The 13,826-nt window shown below is 36.7% G+C and overlaps 1 protein-coding gene and 1 long non-coding RNA gene across 2 annotated transcripts; one reads left to right on the plus strand and one right to left on the minus strand.

The window, feature by feature from the left end:
- The first annotated feature begins 5,506 nt into the window (after positions 1-5,506).
- On the plus strand, positions 5,507-10,718 carry LOC120744448 (high affinity immunoglobulin gamma Fc receptor I-like). The gene is made up of 6 exons (XM_040048865.1): positions 5,507-5,640; positions 5,805-5,864; positions 7,452-7,718; positions 8,009-8,416; positions 8,795-8,860; positions 10,300-10,718. Exons 1-6 carry the CDS (start codon positions 5,610-5,612, stop codon positions 10,353-10,355), a joined length of 888 nt encoding a protein of 295 aa, XP_039904799.1. The 5' UTR covers positions 5,507-5,609; the 3' UTR covers positions 10,356-10,718.
- On the minus strand, positions 10,403-13,538 carry LOC120744449. Its single transcript, XR_005698367.1, has 3 exons — positions 13,411-13,538; positions 12,168-12,174; positions 10,403-10,413 (listed from the first exon to the last, which is right to left on the minus strand). It is a non-coding gene; the product is annotated as an uncharacterized LOC120744449 (long non-coding RNA).
- Positions 13,539-13,826: the final 288 nt, after the last annotated feature.

Genomic DNA, 13,826 nt, shown 5'->3' on the forward strand with positions numbered 1-13,826 from the left:
GGGATTCATGAAGCTTGATCTGATTTTTTTTAATCTAATTCTATGTTATAATCGAAATGTTAATTCTGAATTACATGTCTCAGCCTATTTTAGCTCACCTGTTCTCATAGACATGGAGGAAGCACAAAAACTATTGAAAGAAATTGTGCACAACAAACATACTGAATGAGGAAATGAGCATTTGCACGTGAAATAAATGAGAAGTTTTGCACAATTTCCACAAGACTTCTAGTACATTTCTTTTTTTTTCAACTAATGAAATAGAAATAGAATTTGAGTAAAAGAAGAATTGGTATTAGCATTGTTATAGTTTATCTTAAACCTCTGAGACTGTCCAAAGAGAAGAAAAGTTTTTTTTTAAGGGATCCTTGATGCCCTTTTCAAAAATACAACATAGGGTAGGGTTGTCTTGGTTTTATACAATGACTGTAAGAAAACCGTGGATGGTGCGACAGCTCCCAAAGATGAAGCCAAAACGTCTCTGTCGCCCCCTGGTGTCTGGCTGCAGTAGGATTGCCAGGATAGTATACATCGGGGAAACCAACAACCTCTGGCGAAGCGGTGGATGGCACAACACAGAAGAGCTACCTCGTCAGGCCAGGACTCTGCAGTCTATTTACACCTACAGGCCAGTGGCGCTGGTTTGAGCGTGGAGTCAAGGAGGTCATTTAAAGGGAAAGACCATCTCTGAATCGAGGAGGCGGCCTAAGGTCTGTGAAGGTTCTCAGTCATCCAGGTCATCTTAAGGAGCTTGGAAAGAAAAGCGTCTGGACTTCTTTAAGTTGCTTGAAGACGTTTCACCTCTCATCCGGGAAGCTTCTTCAGTTCTAAGGGTCAAATGGTGGAGAGTCCCAGATTTAAACCCAGTGGGAGTTTCCCCCCAAAGAGGGATGAAGGACCCCCTGATGATCCTCTACCTAATCACGAGCCAAGGTGTGAAAGCGGGTGTGGATCCCAATCAGCCATGGTTTTGGGTGAGCTCATTGTGAAACCTGGCCCCACCTTATCATGCGAATTCCTGAGGTCAGATGGCCCAGGATGTGAGTGGGCATTAAGGCGTCTGGGAAGGGATCTCAAAACTGGATTATAGATGGCAGACAGTTGGTGTCGTAAACCCCGCCTCTGTTCAAAGATGGTCGCTCACAGTGGACATAGATGGCTTCTTTCACTCCTCTTTCAAACCATCTGTCCTCTCTGTCCAAAATGTGAACGTTGGCATCCTCGGCCTAAGGGTACATCTGTCATCATCTTACAATGCTGTGATTGCAGCCATTCCCCAACTCTCTGTGAATTGTACTCAAGGCCATTGATCAGTGGTCTTTGATCAGTGGGTTTTGGTCAGTGGTTGTTGATCAATGGTCATGAGAATTTGTTTAATTATGATTAAGGAACTCACCTCCCTGCCCATTGTTCCTTCAGTGGGCTGGTTTCAGTCATTATGCAAATGTACTGTTTATAAGATTTGGGGAAACCTGCAGTTAGTTGAGACTGAAGAAGTCACTTGGATGAGTGACGAAACGTTTACAAAACGCTACGTCCAGATGAACAGAATCAACTTTTGGAAATGTGTTAAATAAGTTCTCAGAAAAAAAAGCACAAATAGATGATGTTCAAGCTGAAAATATATTAGATTTGATGTAAATGACATGGATATTCACAAAATGTGTATGACATATCCTGCTAAACTTCCCCCACTGCAATTTTCAGTAAAATCATTTTAATCATCATTTTTCAAGCACATATATTCAAACTGAGCAAACTTCTAAAAATCTGGATGAGTATTACAAATAAACATGCTTGAAAAGCTAATTTAGTCATATTTGTCCATTTTGATCAAACCATTTTTTACATAAAATATTGTATTTGTATTTCATTATGCAAAATCCTATAAATACTGCTGCTTTGTGAAACAAACGTTATGTCTGTCTAAAAATACTTTATTGTAAAATAGCTGAAAAAAGAAGTGCTGCAGTTTTTATGAACAACTTAAGATTACACAAAAGGTAACAATTTATAGAGAGTATTAACAATTGAGCTCAGATGCATTGTTCTCCACTGATTGTCTGTCAAAGGTTTCTACAACATGTTTGGTAAATTCAGTTGATTGGAGATTATTTGGAAAGGCATACACACTTGTCTATACAAGATCCCATCACTGGCAGTGCAGAGGACACATCAAGTCCAAGGACATAACTGTAGACCGGAGTGTATCAAGGCACAGGTCTGGGGACGGGTACAGAAAATTTCAGCGCATTTAAAGTTTCACAGTGCACAGTGGTCTCCATCATTCATAAGTGGAAAACGTTTTGAACCACCTGGACTCTTGTCATGGCTACCAGACAGACTCATGCACAGACAGAGTTCTTTGACAATAAAAGAACACAGCTTATTAACAACGGGGAAGAGTTCAATGCTATATACATGTATAGTGATTTGGGAGGTGGGTCCAGGGCTCCAGGGAGAGGGGTAATCCACACACTTCAGCCGCATTTGGTACATAACTCTACTCACGCTGCCGCACACATTAAGGGTCCGTAATCCGGTCCATGAGGGGGATATCTACCCCTTGGAGATCCCTAAAAAATCCATCCACCTTGGTCCCTAATGGACATAAATGTCCATTCCCCAAAAAGTGGTATAAAAACTTTATATATTCATATTTTTTTCATATTTTTTTTCACTTTAAATTGGTCAGTCTTTTAAAATTACTTCTCCCTGAAATATTCATATAAAGTTCTAATTATATTTTCGTTGTTTTAACCCTTTAAATCCCAGTTGTATTACACGAGCGCCCTGTTTTTTTTAGCCCCAAAAAACAAAAAAACTAAATATTTTCCAAAAAAAACATTTGAAGTAATATTTGATTGTTATTATAATTAGGCCTTTAGATGGTCCAAAGATTGGCACCAAAATTCATTTTGACCTGCCATTATTTTTTTTGCAGGAGCACATTTTAAAAAATGCATCCACCTTTAAGCCTATGTCCATTCCCCAAAATGTGCAATAAAAATATTAAATATTAATATTTTTTTTTCACTTTAAATTGGTCAGTCTTTTAAAACTACTTCTCCTTGAAATATTCATGTCAAGTTTTAATTATATTTCGCGGATTTTAACCCTTTATATCCCGGTTTCGTCACATGAGCGCACTGCTTTTTTTGCCCCAAAAAACATAAAACTTGAATATTTTCCAAAAAAAACATTTGAGGTAATATTCAATTGTTATTATAATTAGGCCTTTAGATGGACTAAAGATTGACACCAAGATTCATTTCGATCGCCTTTTTTTTTTTTTTTTCAGGACCAGAAAATGGTCTCCAGGCGGCAAATGCTCCTCCTCTAGGCCGAAATAAGTGCCTTCTTGCCGGTGTAAGTCGCGACGATCACCGGGGCACGATCACCGGGGACTGCTTTTTCCAGCCCACACGTCCGATACCACGTGACAACAAATACGTCATTTCCTGTTGACTAAAAAAAAAATTCACCCTCTCGTGGTCCTAGGGACCAAAAAATGGTCCCGCCAAATCAGCGGGCGAAGCCGCTGCTGCACGCCGGAAAAGAGGCTTCATTTCCCGCAGGTCTCTCCAAGCAGCCCGCTGTTTTCCAGCAGGGATCAAATGTGGAGCAAGGGCGCCACCCGGTGGCCAAATAAAAAAATTACAAGTTTAAGGCCCGGACTCTAAAATGGCACCATAACTGAGACAATCACACTAACCGTTGTGAAAATAATGGTGGTATGAAAAATAGCGTTTATAATGGTTTTCAATGGGGACATTTTTGTCCAAAGGCACAAAGGTGGATGCATTTCTGTAGCTCAGCCATTTTAGGCTGATTTAATGAATTTACACCACAATTAAAAAAAATAATTAAAAAAAACATTGTTTGACAAATTTGGCTATATTCCATTCAACACAGTGAAAATGGTTTAAAATAAAAATGAAAAAGACAATAAATGTCCCTAGGGATCTCCAAGGGCTACACACAGAATACAATAGTTAGGCGAATATACAGAGGGAGATCTCAGATGAAGCTCAGAGCTCGAACTCAGGAGATTCAACGTTCCAGTGGTGAACTGCTCTGTGCCACTGCCTTGAATAACAGCTGGGGAAAGATCAGCAGCAGGTGGTGACACTCACGCAGGTGTGTGGGCCAAGAGCGAGAACCTGTAATGAGCTCCGCCCAGACAGAGAGGAGTGAAGGGGAGGCATAGAGGAAGAGAATAACAAAAATAAAAAATGGTAGCCAGTGTGAGACAGCCAGAAATACATGGGGACCATTACACTCTTCCCAGAGCTTGCCACCCAGCAAATTAGAGCAATTGCCGTAGACTAAGAACCCAAAGGTGACTATGACAAACATCCAACATTGCTCTGTTGAGCACAATCCAGAAGAACAACCATTTCTGCAGCACTCAACCAATGTGTGTAAATGGTGTGTGACTGACCATATGGAAGCCAGTCCTCAGTAAAAGGCAGCTCTACATATTTGTTGTAATAAATACACTCTACAAATAACATGTTGACTAGATTTGCTTTGGGTGTGAAACTTGATAATTAAATCAATTTTTAACGTTGTAGGTTGTGGTGCAACAATTTTTGCATGCATATTCATTGTGTAATATTAATAAACTTGATAATAAACCTCAAAGTAAATCTTTGTAAACATGTGTTCCTTTTTCATGTTTCATATTTAAACTTGATCATGGTGACAGGCACTTGATAAGTCTAAAAACTCAAGAGAAAGAGCAACGCAGAACACCTCTGCTGAAAAGTTGATTATTACTGTTCATTATTTTACATAAAATCATTCACTTTTGCTTATTAAAAATAATAATTAATATTTATAATTATTTTTTTCTTATAGGTCATGTTTTATACTCTCGCTATACAGTGTGTATTGTTTTGTTAAATACTAAATATTTCTTCTTTAGATTGAAATATTCATGGGGTACATTTGGAGTGTGTTTAAAAATACTTGAATAAAAAATATCATCTAATTTTAGTAGTAGCACTAAATGATGTGTTTGTATACCATCAAGCCAAATTCCAAGCAGTCCTGCTCCTCTTTGGCACATCAACAAAGTGTAGCAGTTGGCAATTAGTCTGGTGACATCCTATTAACTTTAGGAAGACACAACACCACTAGTAAGATGAGATTTCTCTCTTAACATTCAGATATTATTCTTACAAGTTCACCTTTTCTTGCCCTTCCTCTTCTGCCTGTTCTTTTTAGGAATCAAACAATGGATTACCTGCTGACATTCATAAATCTTCTTTATATATATATAAATATATATATATGTGTGTGTGGTGTGTGTGTGTGTATATACAAAAGATCTGCTGTCTTCTGTATGCCTATATCTTACACACACACACACACACACACACACACACACACACACACACACACACACACACACACACACACACGAACCTTATTTTTTTACTTCTTATATTATATAATTAGGAATATATATCTGTTAGAAGGGTTTCTCGGAAAGGAAGACCTGTTGCTCTCTCAATCACCACAAGAAACACAGGAAGAGGAAGTTCCTATGAACAAAAGACTTTCTTTCACTCTGACACTCACACAGTCAGCAACAAGACAACATGGAGGTCAGAACTCAAGGCATCAGACTGTGTGAGTACTGAGTTTCTCTGTCTACAATAAGTTATTTAGTCAGTCATTCCGAAAACATGTGCATGGGAGTAATGAGAAAAATATGTATATATTTAAAACAAATTAAAAGAAAATATTAAAAATATAACATCTATGCAAATCATTATGTTTCTTCATTTTTGCAGTGATGAATATGCTGTTGCTGCTGGTGACAACAGTCGACTTTGGAGATTTTCAAAGACATGGTACGTAGTTAAATGCTTGCGGAGATGTATTCACAGCAAAAATATAGTACAGCCTTATTTCTAAGGAAAAAATAATAAATTCTCATACTAACATATGATACGCATAGCCTTTCAAATGATTAAAACCAAAGGAAAACATTAACTCATTGTAAATTTGACATCAACAATCCATTTCAAAATAGATGTTCCCGACTGTGTAGCATCCCCTTTCTTATTAACAATAGTCTAATAATGTCTTAATGTCTGGGAACTGAGGAGATCCGTTACTGGAATTTTGAAAGAAGAATATTTCCTGTTCTTATCTGATATGTATCTGTATATTTTCCATTTCATGATGTACCAAATGTTTTCAGATGATGAAAGATCTTAATTGAAGGCAGGTCTATTCACAACCTAAAATCTTCTATTTTGAAGCTATGCTGTTGTAAAAGATGCAGGATGCAGTTTTATTATTATCTTACCCAAATATGCAACACCTTCCCTGTAAAAGACATTTTTTGGATGGGAGCATATAGTCATGTAAAAGCAGTATATACATTTAAGCACTGATGGTGCCTTTTCAGATGTGCAAGGTGGCAGTTTGTAGGCACTAATGCAGCCCCATACCATCAAAGGTGCAGGCTTTTAAACTGAATGCTGATAGCAAGCTGGCTGGTTCCTCCGAACTCTCAAGAGTTGGGAGTTCGCCTTGTAATTGGAAGGTTCGCCTTGTAATTGGAAGGTTGCCAGTTCGAGCCCCGGCTTGGACAGTCTCGGTCGTTGTGTCCTTGGGCAAGACACTTCACCTGTTGCCTACTGGTGGTGGTCAGAGGGCCCGTTGGCGCCAGTGTCCGGCAGCCTCGCCTCTGTCAGTGCGCCCCAGGGTGGCTGTGGCTACAATGTAGCTTGCCATCACCAGTGTGTGAATGGGTGGATGACTGGATATGTAAAGCGCTTTGGGGTCCTTAGGGACTAGTAAAGCACTATATAAATACAGGCCATTTACCATTCTTTTCTTTAGCTTAAAGGATGTGCCATCCAGGTTTTCCAAAAATGATTTCTAATTTAAATTTGTCAGACCACAGACTGGTTTTATACTCTGAGGTGATTTTAAATCAGCCTTTGTTGAAAAAAGATGGATATGTTTGTCAATCATGTTCACATATGTCTTCTTCTTTGAACAGTGATTTTAGGAACAGGTCATGCTTAAAGATGACAGGGATCCAGTATTCATTTTTCACCTTTTACTTTGGACACAGAAATGTCTCCACATTCTTTGACTCTTTTGATTATATTATGTACAGTAGATGATAACATATTCAAAGTCTTCATAATTTTACACTGAGTAACATTATTAATTTGTTCCACAATTTGTGTAGGAACATTTTTTTCATAGATTGGTGAACGCCTACCCATCTGTACTTCTGAGAAACTTTGTCTCTCCAAAATTTTCTTTTCTAAATACCCAAACATGTCACTGACCTTTTGCCAGTTAACCTAACAAACTTTTCCCAAATTTTCCTCCAGCTATATTTTCTCAAATTCAAAAATGTTTGTCATGGTAATTTTTTTCATCATCTTCAATTTATCCTTTGATTTCTGTCTTAGATTCAGCTTTTCCTCAGGTTGTTCCAAATAGACAGCAATTCTTTGAACTAGAGTCGATTTCAATTAGCTGTGAAGGACTGAATGGACTGACTGGATGGAGAGTGATGAAAAAGACAAAGGGACATGTTAGACCATGTGCGTCTACCTGGGAGACATCTACTGGACCTTGCAATATTAGTAATGCATATCCATCAAGTGACAGTGGAGAATACTGGTGTGAAATAGCAGGAATACAAACAACAAACACTGTCAACATCACTGTAACTGGTATGTAAAGAGGGAATTACACCTTCTCATTTAAACTTCGCAGACTTTGTAAGTCAGTATCTTTTGAAATTGCACATTTAGCCAAGCACGTAATATAATATTTTTTCCTGATAGAAAAAAAAAAACAAAAACGTCCTCATTATAAACACAGCATAACGACACAAATTTCTGTGCACTCTGATTCGGGTACATGTGATATGTTTTACACAACAATTTAATCAAAATGATAAATAATCTACTGTCTGTAGTAGGTGAAACTTTTATATGTTAACAAATCATGTGCCATTTAGGTGGTCCTGTGATCCTGGACAGCCCTGTGAATCCTGTAACGGAGGGAGATAACATGGCCTTACACTGTAGAAAAAAGGACAAAAAATCTAACTTCACTGCTGATTTCTATAAAAGTGGCATCTCCATTGGTCATAGTCCAACAGGAAGCATGATGAACCCCACTGTTTCCAAATCTGATGAAGGAGTCTACAAATGTAGCATCTCTGATACTGGAGAATCAGCAGAGAGCTGGCTAATTGTTAGAAGTCTGGAAACTCGTGCTCAAACTGAAGACAGTTATTTTCACCTATACCTTGGTGTCGGTGTTTCTATGATGGTTCTACTGCTGCTACTGGCAGGCCTCCTTTATTGGCTGAAATATCAACAAAAAATCCAAGGTCACACTGAAGAAATGCCACTGACGCAAAGTAAGCTTAAGTAGTTTTGACTAAATATTCATACCAGTAATAACCAGTTAGTCTGGTATATATATATATATATATATATATATATATATATATATATATATATATATATATATATATATATAAAACTGTTAACCTCCAGTCCTCCTCGTCCCCACACACAGGTAAGGACAAATACTAAGTATATGTAGGTATGAACTGTTCTCATCTGTTTGTTTTTGTATTTTGTAATATTTGAAATCTGACCTTGTCCTGTAATGACCAGTAAATGCAATAGTTAGCCTGATAAAAACTCATCAAAATAATTAAAATTGTGACAAGCACATTTTCCATAACAATTTTCTGTCTATGTTTTTCGGCTCTATGTTTTAATGTCTGCAGAGGCCAGTGAGGTGGAGTCAACCCAGGCGACATATGCTGTCATCACAAAACCAAGAATGATGAAAGGTAATTTACCCATCATTGACAAACACAAAAGATCTAACACCCTTAACTACTTAAAAAGCTATAGTAAGAAAAAGCTTTGACAACTTGCTAGTGCCAAAACTTTGGAGAATAATAAACCTGAGCTAAACATCTTCTATTATTATTGAAGAGGGCTAAGGTTAGGAGTTCAGTTAAGGACTACTCAAAGAGTTAACTAGGTTAGAAAAAAAAAGAAACCACTGACTTTTGTATGTTGATATTTATGGAACCTTGAAAGTTACTCTTTAAACAGTGCGTTGGTGTGATGCTGATCACACATTGAGCTTTCTCAACATCTTAGATAAAAACCACATGAGAAACCCACAGACAGAAACAAATATGTGAGTCGCCGCAGTGACGTTTCTAAAGGTGGTTTGCAGGTCACAAATAAATATAAAAAGACTAAATGTGCACACTTGATTTATTTGTAATGAGAGAAGTGTTGACATATGAGTAGTGAACTTTAAAAGTAACCAAGGTGGGCCAGCCACATTGGTTACTATTTTGTACATACTATAATTTTAAATCTATTTTAAATCTAGCAGCTTATTTTTTCCACAACTTGTTCTTCTAGATGCACCAAAATATGTTAGAGCAAAACATTTTTTAAATTATTATTTTCTTCAAATATATGCTAAATAAAAATTAAGTATTGTCTCAAGTATCAAGTGAATTACATTAATGATGAAGTGTAATGAAAGTGTAGTGTAAAATGCAGACCGACAATCAGTGTTTAAAAAAATAATTTTGAGACATGTATTCATTTATATCATAATCTCTCAAAAATTAGCTTGGTCAGTAAAGAATAAAACAAACAAACAAACAAAAAGTGTTTTCTGTGTGTGAATTTGATTGGAAATAATTATTACTTTTTCTTTTCTTTCTTTTTTCAGCATGACAGTGGTCTCAAACACACAAACACACTGTCAATGCAGTAAACACAAGCTGGATTTGAAAAGACAACATAGATTTAAACAAATACACAAAACAACAACAACAAAAAAAACAACTGTCACAACGAGCTGGCCTCTATGACCACATCACTGTGATCACTGATAAAGTAGTGTTGGATCATCAGCCAGGAACAGCTTTGAAATCTCTTTGAATTTGAAAAAGTGGATTTCAAACTTATTAGAATTGTACTTTTTTCCCCTTACATACAGTTTCTATATAGGCTTCCATATTTCAATGAGTCACTCGACCTGCTTTGGTTTGCTTCACAAAGCTGCATGAGTTCGTTAATTTTTTTTTTTTTAGAGATTTTCAGTTGTAATTAGGTTAAATGAAAACATACATATAATCAACAAATGAACAATGTTTGTGCTTGATTATAAGAAAAAGGTGACCTTCTATTTGCAATTTTAATATACTGCTGCAGCATACTTAATTTAGAATTTAAATTTAAATTGTCTCCATAATAGAATCAAGAGCAGCCAGCTGGTCAGTGTGTTCTCCGGAGCGACCAGCCCATTTATAGGAGAAGAGGAAGTGGATTGCTTTGATTCTACAGTCTACAGACACAAATGAGGAAAATACTTGTATGACATCTGCATTCCGCTATGAAAATTGTTGTGTTCTCCCTTATAGCTGTGCTCCTCCCAGTTTTGTGGTAGAAAATTTGCAGTTTAGTTTCCTTATTTTTGATCTGCATATTTTGTCCGGCCTGCCACACAGCCTAATAACAACAGAATCAGTAACATTTTCCTCTAAAAATTATAGCATATTATTACAGCATAATAATAGTTAGTAAAAGTTAGTTAGTTAGTAGTTGGCAAATTAAGTAAACTAGTGGACATAGAAGGAATGGCAAACAAAGCTCTACAAATCAATGGAACTAGAACAATTAGACAGTAACGTGTTATGGTATCCTATAACACAATATTAAAATATCATTTTAAAATATTACATTAATACACAGTGTTGTTCCAATGAGAAAATAACTAATTAAAAATAAAATCAACTGGATACATTTTATTCTACACAATGTGCTCTTAAATTAAGAATATGGCTTTCAGAAATGTCACACTTAAAATGTCTTGTAATCTACTCTCTGTAGTAGGTAAAATGAAATCAGTTAAGTTTTTGTACAATATGCACTTTTTGTTTTGAAATGGTAAATGGTAAATTTACCATTTATTGTTTTGTGTCTATTGTGACTTTTTTTTCTTTTTAATTATCATCTTGACCAACTTCAAGTAAAGCTTTCAGTATTTCTGTGACCTGCTTTTTCTTGTTCTTCAGTTACATCATAATATAACATAAGTATTCAAGCTGTCTAATATGTTGACTGTCGGCCATCATTCACTCGCCTCACTCAGGTGTACAAACTAACTACCAGATTAAAACGTTTGGTGATGCAGAGTAGTTAGTGTAATATTCATTTTCATATCATTAATTTTATAATAAAATAAAAAGTGTTGTTTCAGCTTACCTGTTTCATACAGTCACCTCATTTTAAAAATTTATATACTTTGAAATGATGGTGTCAAAGTAGGTTATAAAGAGTCAATTTCCTTTTATTTTGTTCCTGGATCACTTGTTTTGCAGATAGAACACATTAAATGAAATAAATAAACACAATACGTTAGAATCACAATTAACCCTTAGATGCACACGTGGGGTCAAAAATGACCCCAGGGGTTGTTTTTCTTCAAAATCTTTAAAATGAAAAGTTGTAATATATTCATATTCCAGGTATTCCTCATAAAACATGTTTGTAACATGAGGCTATTTGCATTTTTATTAATTTTTTCATTAATTTTTTAAAAAATGCAGTTTTTTGTATCACTACCCCACTCTTCCACAAGTGGGGTCAAAAATGACCCCAAGCAGTTCCTGTGGAATCTTCTATGAAACTTTCATTCTTAGCAACTCTGACTGTCCCACTTACACTTCTGATGGATTGAGAATTAATTTTTACACAGTAACATACATGATTTATAGTCAGGGCTGCACATAATTGGTTCGCAAGTGTGCATTCGCTGTCAAAATAAAAGTATTCCCGGAAATTCATAGAATACGCACTTCTTTTGCGGTGGCGGAACACCAAAGTAATTGCTTACGGAGCTTGCTTTTTCGACATCTTTAGAGCTCTGAACAAATGTCTGTCCTCCTCCAGAACATCTAATGTACGCATACGAGCGTCCCAACTTCTTATCTGGTGCACATCTTTTATTTTGACAGCAAATGCACACCTGTGGACCATTTATGTGCAGCCCTGTTTATAGTTTCCTGTGCATTTCAAACATTGTCCTTGCTGATTTTTTTTTTTTTTAATATTTAAAGTAACATGGCTGCTATGAGGTCAGCTAGAATCCCTGTGGCCCTTGCCCTATAAATGATCCCGGACGGATGGGATGAAGAGCCCATCGGAGGCACTGACTCAGAATCTGACATCTCAGATATAGAGGACCCAGACTACTGCCCCCCCCCCACTGAACAAGGACAGTCAGATACAGAGGAGTCCTCTAATGAGTCCTCTGAAGAGGAAATGGATATTGAGTCTAACAGAATGAGCCCCTCTTACTGCTCTAGCCACAATATTCTGAATTAGTCGGCCAGGGCTTGCACCTGGGTTTAGTACTGTCTCTCCAATAGATGCATGGAAGATGTTCATGTCTGATAATTTAATAGAAGAGGTGCTGACATGGACAAACATGGAGGCATGAAGAGTAGCCACAGACAGGGGAAAAGAGTGGAAAAATGTAATCAAACATAAGCTCCTGGCCTTCATTTGACTGACCATTTTTGCAGGAAGTGAGAAGAACTGGGATGTACCAGTCAGTGTGTTTTTTGGGAGTCCTCTGCATAACCCATTGTACAAGGCCACTATGTCAATTCAAAGATTTAAAGATATTCACAGTTTCTTGCACTTTGATGACAAGAGGACCAGAGCCTATGGACTGAAAACAAACCACATGGCAGCTTTCAGCTACATATGTGGCCTGTTTCTGGTCAACTGCAGGCAGAAATTCATCCTCAGTGATTATGTTACAGTGGATGAACAACTTGTGCCTTTCAGAAGGAAGACCCAGCTTCTGCAGTATATGCAGAGCAAGCATACAAACGTGATACAAGTGATACAAAAACTGCAATTTCTTAAAATTAATGAAAAAATAAATAAAAATGCAAGTGGCCTCATGTCACAAACATGTTTTATGAGGAATACCTCAAATATGAAAATATAACAACTCTTTGTTTTAAAGATTTTGAAGAATAACAACCGAGTTTACAGCAAAATGCATTGTTTCTATTTGGGGTCATTTTTGACCCCACTCGTGAAGAGTGTAGGTACTGGTAGGTTGTGTATCCAAGGGTTAAATCATACTTATCACATTTTGTGTATTTATTCAGTTGGTGGTGTGTTTGTAATGTCTGATTGCATTAAATTACATTATTTAAAAACATGTAAGAAATAAGCTATATACTGGCTCTAAAAGTCCATCAATCATTAATTAGTAACTTTCTATTAGTACTTACTAGTGTAGTAGTAGAAAGCTTGATATTAAGAAAGAAGTTGAATGGAATAAGACGTTGTGTTATTTTACTACAATTTTCCTCCAGCTAAACAAAAATAAAACTGAAGTAATAGTCTTTGGAGCCAAAGAAAAAATGATTACAGGTCAACAGAGAACTTCAATCTATACACCTAAAAACCACAAACCAGGCGAGAAATTTGGGGTATAGTGATGGATGCAGACCTAAACTTAGAAAAACAGAGTAAGACAATAACAAAATCAGCTTACTATCACCTCAAGAATATTTCAAGGATAAAAGATCTAATGTCTCAACGGGACCTGGAAAAACTAGTCCATGCATTCATCTTAGTAGGCTTGATTACTGTAACAGCATCTTACAGGTCTACCTAAAAAAAATCAGTCAGACAACTACAGCTCATTCAGAACTCGGCTGCTCGAGTCCTCACTAAGACCAAAAATGTGGACCACAT

Source organism: Simochromis diagramma, unplaced genomic scaffold (assembly GCF_900408965.1).
Source record: "Simochromis diagramma unplaced genomic scaffold, fSimDia1.1 OVJJ01000136.1, whole genome shotgun sequence".
Classification (NCBI taxonomy): domain Eukaryota; kingdom Metazoa; phylum Chordata; class Actinopteri; order Cichliformes; family Cichlidae; genus Simochromis; species Simochromis diagramma.